Source organism: Cololabis saira, chromosome 2 (genome assembly GCF_033807715.1).
Source record: "Cololabis saira isolate AMF1-May2022 chromosome 2, fColSai1.1, whole genome shotgun sequence".
NCBI classification, from domain to species: Eukaryota; Metazoa; Chordata; class Actinopteri; order Beloniformes; family Belonidae; genus Cololabis; species Cololabis saira.
Window position 1 is genome coordinate 56,396,533 of NC_084588.1, and position 7,912 is coordinate 56,404,444.

Below are 7,912 nucleotides of genomic sequence, written 5' to 3' on the forward strand. Positions count from 1 at the left end.
AGCCCCTGGACAGCCTGCCCACCTCCCAGACCTGCTGGTTCTGGGTCCTGGTGGACCCGGGACCAGCAGGTCTGGGTTCTGGTGGACCCGGGTCCCCCCTAGACCTGATCCTAACCTCTAGACCTGTCTCTCTGTCCCCCCTTGCAGCCCCTGGACAGCCTGCCCACCTCCCAGACCTGCTTCTTCCAGCTGCGTCTCCCCCCGTACTCCAGCCAGGCCGTGATGGCCGAGCGGCTCCGCTACGCCGTCAACAACTGCCGCTCCATTGACATGGACAACTACATGCTGTCCCGCAACGTGGACACGGCCGAAGGCTCGGACACGGACTACTGACCCCCCACCGGGGCTACCGGGGCCCCCCCGGGGCCGAGCGGCTCCGCTACGCCGTCAACAGCTGCCGCTCCATCGACATGGACATGCAGTCCCGCAACGTGGACACGGACCCCCGCCCCCACCCGGGGGACCTCGGGGTCCCCCAGGGCCAGGGGGGCCCAGCCGGGGCCAACGGGGCCGAGGCCCCCCCCTGGCGCCCCCACGGACACTTTTATGTTATTTTACGTCTTTGAGACACAAATCCTGGTTTCTGTTTGTGGTTTGTTAGTTTTTAACCACAGAGAGTCCAGAGAGATTCAGTTGCTGCACCTTCAGGTTCCTGCATGGGGGGTTTAGAGGGGGGTCCAGGTCCAGGGGGGGTCCAGGTCCAGTGGGGGGTCCAGGTCCAGAGGGGGGTCCATGGACTCGTGTATAGATACTACAGCAGGATAAAGGCAGGATCTTGTACATTTGTGTAAAATGCTTCATTAGGAAAAATGTTTTGCATTAAATCCATATTTATTGTTTCCGATGGCAAGTTTCCCGAAAGCAGAGACAATAAAAGCTGCATCAGTGACCCGGGTCGGCGTGTTACTGGGTCTGGGGGGTCCCGGGTCGGTCTGTGGTTGGTGTTGTGCCAACAGAGGAGTCACCAGTGCGAAGGCCCTATTGTATCTGTAGGAAATTTTCTAGTTAGTGCCACGGCTGCGCCAAGAGGCTCCTCCTCCATAGTTATGCCATAGCAATGAAGGAGGTGTGCAGGGTAACAATAGTGTTATAATAGTGCAGGATAACAATAAATGCCTCTGGCGCAGCCAGAGGCATTTATTGTTATCCTGCGCGTTTATTATTATTCATTTTCCGGACATATTTCGGTTCGCTCCTCCTCCTACAGATTTCGGAGGACCCAGGCGAATCATATATCAAAACGTGTGTCTCAATCGGGAATAGTGTGCTATGACTTTTGGTGTTGAAATTCACATTTTTCCCAAAGTTATTCCCAAAAAAACGGCCAAAAAACTCCATTCAAAGTTAATGGGAAAAAGTTTTTAAAAAAAGCCAAAATTCACCTTTTTTCTGAGTCATCTAACTTTCTCATACTTGCATGTAGAAATGTCATTCAAACTTCAAAATGGAGGAAAACTTCTCTTCTCTCCAAAACACCAAACACTTTTTTCCTAAGATGTAACACTTTTCAAGATATGAGCACTCAAGCGAGGACTGGAAATCACTTTTTTGTCCAATCTAGAGTGCGGGTGTCGGTTGCTAGAGTGCGAGAAACAGTAAAAAAAATAACCTGAATTTTTATTTGTAACTTGAGCTCACGGCCAAACCGTAAAAAGGACACAAATAATTTCTGGTCAGAATGTAGACATAGGTGTTGGGATTCATAAAATGTGACTTTGACAAAGGGGGTATGCACAAAATTTGAGCTTACTCACTCATTTTAAGGAATATCTGAATAAAATTAAGATTGTCAGAATCTGCCGGCTTCTGTGTCTCTCACGATGTTTTTGTTTTTCTGCTACGAGCTACGGTTTGATCAGAAATCAGAGTGATTTGAGACCTTGTCAGAAGCCAAAATTTGGGTTTTTCTCACAACCAAACCGGTACGTTCCTCAAGTCAAGGTTCTTGTTTCCGGGGCAACCAGAGTTCAGCTGCTGACTCATTCAGAACTGGTCACATGACTCAGTCAGTACAGACTTCATATACTTTAACCTGGAAAATTGAGAAATCTGACCCCTGACCTTAGACAATCCCCAGTCCTGCTGGGAACCGGTTCATGGTATATATATATGTATATATATATATATGTATATATATATATATATATATATACACACATATATATATATATATATATATATATATATATGTGTGTATATATATATATATATATATATATATATATATATATATATATAGATAGATAGATATGTAGATATATACATATATATATTATTATTATTATTATTATTATTACTACATGATTATATATGTTTGAGGGGGGGTATTTTATATATTTTATATATATTAAATACCCCCCTCACGCACACATACACACACACACACACACACACACACACGGTAAATAATCCCCAGTAAATGCTATAACTTTTGAATGGTTTGACATAGGGAGTCATCGGACTTAGTTTTGAGTCCTTCACCTTTATTGTTGAAAAATGCAGCAATGTACACAAATGGGCATCAGCCCGCCGTGGCACTCTCCAAATTTCTGAGAGGAAATTGTCTAGTTAATAATTGTCCTTCAACAATTATTAATAATTAATAAAGTAGATTACTTATCAAATTGAATCATGAAAATGACTTAATCAAGACAGGGCACCACCTGGATTTCCAGGAAAATGATAAGTTAACAGCAGAACCAGTCTCAAGATGAATTATTCTGCAGAATAATAATTGAAGGATGAAATCCAAACACAGGCTCCGGCAACCAACGTTAAACCAACATTAAACCAACATTAAACCAACTGTTCTGGCTATTTTGTCCAATATAGCCACAGCCCCAGCCTTAGATGAGTGGTTTTAACGCACCTTGGTTGTAGATCCAGATCCAGTCACCATGCCATGTCATTGTGTAAAAAATAAACTCAAAAAGTACCCTACAAAAATTCTTAAGCCAGCATAAAGTGTATGTTCTTGTTTATGGGGAAAAAGGAAAATGTATGGGAATGCTATGGTGAGATTCTACGTGAGTTGTGGTTAAAAAACTGTGTTTGCTTCTCAACTAAGGCTCAGACTCCATTGTCTGACAAACATTTTCCACTTCCCTTTGTCAACTGGCACCACACCCACAATTACCATGGGTGTGGCCAAGCTGTCACTCAGTGGCCAGACTGCCAATCAGTAGCCAAACTGCCAAAAGAAATCAATAAACTAGAACCAAAAATATGGGAAGTGGTGAAATCATAAATATTCCTTTAACAAAAACATAAATGCTGTTTTGGCTCCTACACCAACATTAAACCAACGTTAAACCAACATTAAACCAACATTAAACCAACGTTAAACCAACATTAAACCAACGTTAAACCAACATTAAACCAACGTTAAACCAACGTTAAACCAACATTAAACCAACATTAAACCAACGTTAAACCAACATTAAACCAACATTAAACCAACATTAAACCAACGTTAAACCAACGTTAAACCAACGTTAAACCAACGTTAAACCAACGTTAAACCAACATTAAACCAACATTAAACCAACGTTAAACCAACGTTAACCCAACGTTAAACCAACGTTAAACCAACATTAAACCAACATTAAACCAACATTAAACCAACATTAAACCAACATTAAACCAACATTAAACCAACGTTAAACCAACGTTAAACCAACATTAAACCAACATTAAACCAACATTAAACCAACATTAAACCAACATTAAACCAACGTTAAACCAACGTTAAACCAACATTAAACCAACATTAAACCAACGTTAAACCAACATTAACCCTCCGGGACACCTTTAATAATTGTTACACTCTGACCCCTTCGCGCAGAAAACGCGCTTTTCATAAAGTAGCTATAAAACATATTATACATTAATATTATATTCCACTTTAATTGAGCTAATTTCTTTCACCAATATCTGACCTAAGTATTGATATCAAATATTAATGATATTTTAAAGATTTAACCCTTTAAATGCCAGGTTTTTGTCACGATGCCACCATGTTTTTAGATGAAAAAAACAGAAAAATTGAATTTTTTTCAATATACTACATGCAAAGTAGATTTTTTTGTTTTGGGTTATTACAGCCTGGGATATGTCAATGATGAGTAGCAACATTGATTTTCATGCATTATTATTTTTTGTGCAGTGTCAAATAGTTACACTTTGACCCCTTCGCGCAGAAAATGCGCTTTTCATAAGGTAGCTATAAAACATATTATACATTAATATTATATTCTACTTTAATTGAGCTAATTTCTTTCACCAATATCTGACCTAAGTATTGATATCAAATATTCATGATTTTTTAAAGATTTAACCCTTTAAATGCCAGGTTTTTGTCACGATGCCACCATGTTTTTAGATGAAAAAAACAGAAAAATTGAATTTTTTTCAATATACTACATGCAAAGTAGATTTTTTTGTTTTGGGTTATTACAGCCTGGGATATGTCAATGATGAGTAGCAACATTGATTTTCATGCATTATTATTTTTTGTGCAGTGTCAAATAGTTACACTTTGACCCCTTTGCGCAGAAAACGCGCTTTTCATAAGGTAGCTATAAAACATATTATACATTAATATTATATTCTACTTTAATTGAGCTAATTTCTTTCACCAATATCTGACCTAAGTATTGATATCAAATATTAATGATATTTTAAAGATTTAACCCTTTAAATGCCAGGTTTTTGTCACGATGCCACCATGTTTTTAGATGAAAAAAACAGAAAAATTGAATTTTTTTCAATATACTACATGCAAAGTAGATTTTTTTGTTTTGGGTTATTACAGCCTGGGATATGTCAATGATGAGTAGCAACATTGATTTTCATGCATTATTATTTTTTGTGCAGTGTCAAATAGTTACACTTTGACCCCTTTGCGCAGAAAACGCGCTTTTCATAAGGTAGCTATAAAACATATTATACATTAATATTATATTCTACTTTAATTGAGCTAATTTCTTTCACCAATATCTGACCTAAGTATTGATATCAAATATTCATGATTTTTTAAAGATTTAACCCTTTAAATGCCAGGTTTTTGTCACGATGCCACCATGTTTTTAGATGAAAAAAACAGAAAAATTGAATTTTTTTCAATATACTACATGCAAAGTAGATTTTTTTGTTTTGGGTTATTACAGCCTGGGACATGTCAATGATGAGTAGCAACATTGATTTTCATGCATTATTATTTTTTGTGCAGTGTCAAATAGTTACACTTTGACCCCTTTGCGCAGAAAACGCGCTTTTCATAAGGTAGCTATAAAACATATTATACATTAATATTATATTCTACTTTAATTGAGCTAATTTCTTTCACCAATATCTGACCTAAGTATTGATATCAAATATTCATGATTTTTTAAAGATTTAACCCTTTAAATGCCAGGTTTTTGTCACGATGCCACCATGTTTTTAGATGAAAAAAACAGAAAAATTGAATTTTTTTCAATATACTACATGCAAAGTAGATTTTTTTGTTTTGGGTTATTACAGCCTGGGATATGTCAATGATGAGTAGCAACATTGATTTTCATGCATTATTATTTTTTGTGCAGTGTCAAATAGTTACACTTTGACCCCTTTGCGCAGAAAACGCGCTTTTCATAAGGTAGCTATAAAACATATTATACATTAATATTATATTCTACTTTAATTGAGCTAATTTCTTTCACCAATATCTGACCTAAGTATTGATATCAAATATTCATGATTTTTTAAAGATTTAACCCTTTAAATGCCAGGTTTTTGTCACGATGCCACCATGTTTTTAGATGAAAAAAACAGAAAAATTGAATTTTTTTCAATATACTACATGCAAAGTAGATTTTTTTGTTTTGGGTTATTACAGCCTGGGATATGTCAATGATGAGTAGCAACATTGATTTTCATGCATTATTATTTTTTGTGCAGTGTCAAATAGTTACACTTTGACCCCTTTGCGCAGAAAACGCGCTTTTCATAAGGTAGCTATAAAACATATTATACATTAATATTATATTCTACTTTAATTGAGCTAATTTCTTTCACCAATATCTGACCTAAGTATTGATATCAAATATTCATGATTTTTTAAAGATTTAACCCTTTAAATGCCAGGTTTTTGTCACGATGCCACCATGTTTTTAGATGAAAAAAACAGAAAAATTGAATTTTTTTCAATATACTACATGCAAAGTAGATTTTTTTGTTTTGGGTTATTACAGCCTGGGATATGTCAATGATGAGTAGCAACATTGATTTTCATGCATTATTATTTTTTGTGCAGTGTCAAATAGTTACACTTTGACCCCTTTGCGCAGAAAACGCGCTTTTCATAAGGTAGCTATAAAACATATTATACATTAATATTATATTCTACTTTAATTGAGCTAATTTCTTTCACCAATATCTGACCTAAGTATTGATATCAAATATTCATGATTTTTTAAAGATTTAACCCTTTAAATGCCAGGTTTTTGTCACGATGCCACCATGTTTTTAGATGAAAAAAACAGAAAAATTGAATTTTTTTCAATATACTACATGCAAAGTAGATTTTTTTGTTTTGGGTTATTACAGCCTGGGATATGTCAATGATGAGTAGCAACATTGATTTTCATGCATTATTATTTTTTGTGCAGTGTCAAATAGTTACACTTTGACCCCTTTGCGCAGAAAACGCGCTTTTCATAAGGTAGCTATAAAACATATTATACATTAATATTATATTCTACTTTAATTGAGCTAATTTCTTTCACCAATATCTGACCTAAGTATTGATATCAAATATTCATGATTTTTTAAAGATTTAACCCTTTAAATGCCAGGTTTTTGTCACGATGCCACCATGTTTTTAGATGAAAAAAACAGAAAAATTGAATTTTTTTCAATATACTACATGCAAAGTAGATTTTTTTGTTTTGGGTTATTACAGCCTGGGATATGTCAATGATGAGTAGCAACATTGATTTTCATGCATTATTATTTTTTGTGCAGTGTCAAATAGTTACACTTTGACCCCTTTGCGCAGAAAACGCGCTTTTCATAAGGTAGCTATAAAACATATTATACATTAATATTATATTCTACTTTAATTGAGCTAATTTCATTCACCAATATCTGACCTAAGTATTGATATCAAATATTCATGATTTTTTAAAGATTTAACCCTTTAAATGCCAGGTTTTTGTCATGATGCCATGTTTTTAGATAAACAACTCAGGGAACACAGAGCAGCAACATTGATCTTCATGCATTATTATTTTTTTATGCATTTCAAAAGGTAGCTATAACACATACTTTTTTACCCAGAAGTGAAACAATTAACAATGAACCAGGAACAGTGAGCCAGGAACATCAAAACTGACTAAATAACATTCAATAACATTCAATAACAGCAACAAAATTGTGACAGAGAGAAAGAGACTGCGTGTGCGTGCGTGTGTGTGTGTGTGTGTGTGCGCGCGTGCGCGTGTGTGTGTGTGTGTGCGCGTGTGTGTGTGTGTGTGTGCGTCTGTGTGTGTGTGTGTGTGTGTGTGTGTGCGCGCGCGTGTGTGTGTGTGTGTATGTGTGTGTGAATGTGTGTGTGAGTCAGTTCAGGTGAGGCAGGAGCTACAAACAATTTGGTAGTGCTCCTTGCAGATGGGACTGTCGCACTTTCTGCAGGTGTAGACGTAGGAGTTTGTTGCTGGTGCTCAAAACACACTGCCTCCTCCTCTGGGTGGTGTGTGGGGATGGGCTTGCACTTGAGCTTGGACCTGGGTCTCCTTTGAGTTCAGCACCAACACCAAGGCCGCAGCAGCTGGTGTGCGGGGAGGTGGCGTCTCCTTGCCATTTGTGGAGCCACAAGAGTCTTCCCCAGCTCCTCAATGAACAGCCTCCTCCGCTAACTTTTTCCCCGTTG

The 7,912-nt window shown here is 37.1% G+C and overlaps 1 protein-coding gene across 13 annotated transcripts in view; it reads left to right on the forward strand.

Moving 5' to 3' along the window:
* LOC133418676 (probable E3 ubiquitin-protein ligase HERC1) overlaps positions 1-668 on the forward strand; it is a 108,172-nt gene extending 107,504 nt beyond the window's left edge. For all 13 annotated transcript variants that reach the window (XM_061707496.1, XM_061707512.1, XM_061707562.1 and 10 more), the window contains one exon: positions 148-668. In XM_061707496.1, the coding sequence (XP_061563480.1) occupies positions 148-333 (186 nt within the window). In that variant the 3' untranslated portion in view covers positions 334-668. The remainder of the gene's footprint in view (positions 1-147) is intronic.
* The last annotated feature ends 7,244 nt before the right edge of the window (positions 669-7,912 follow it).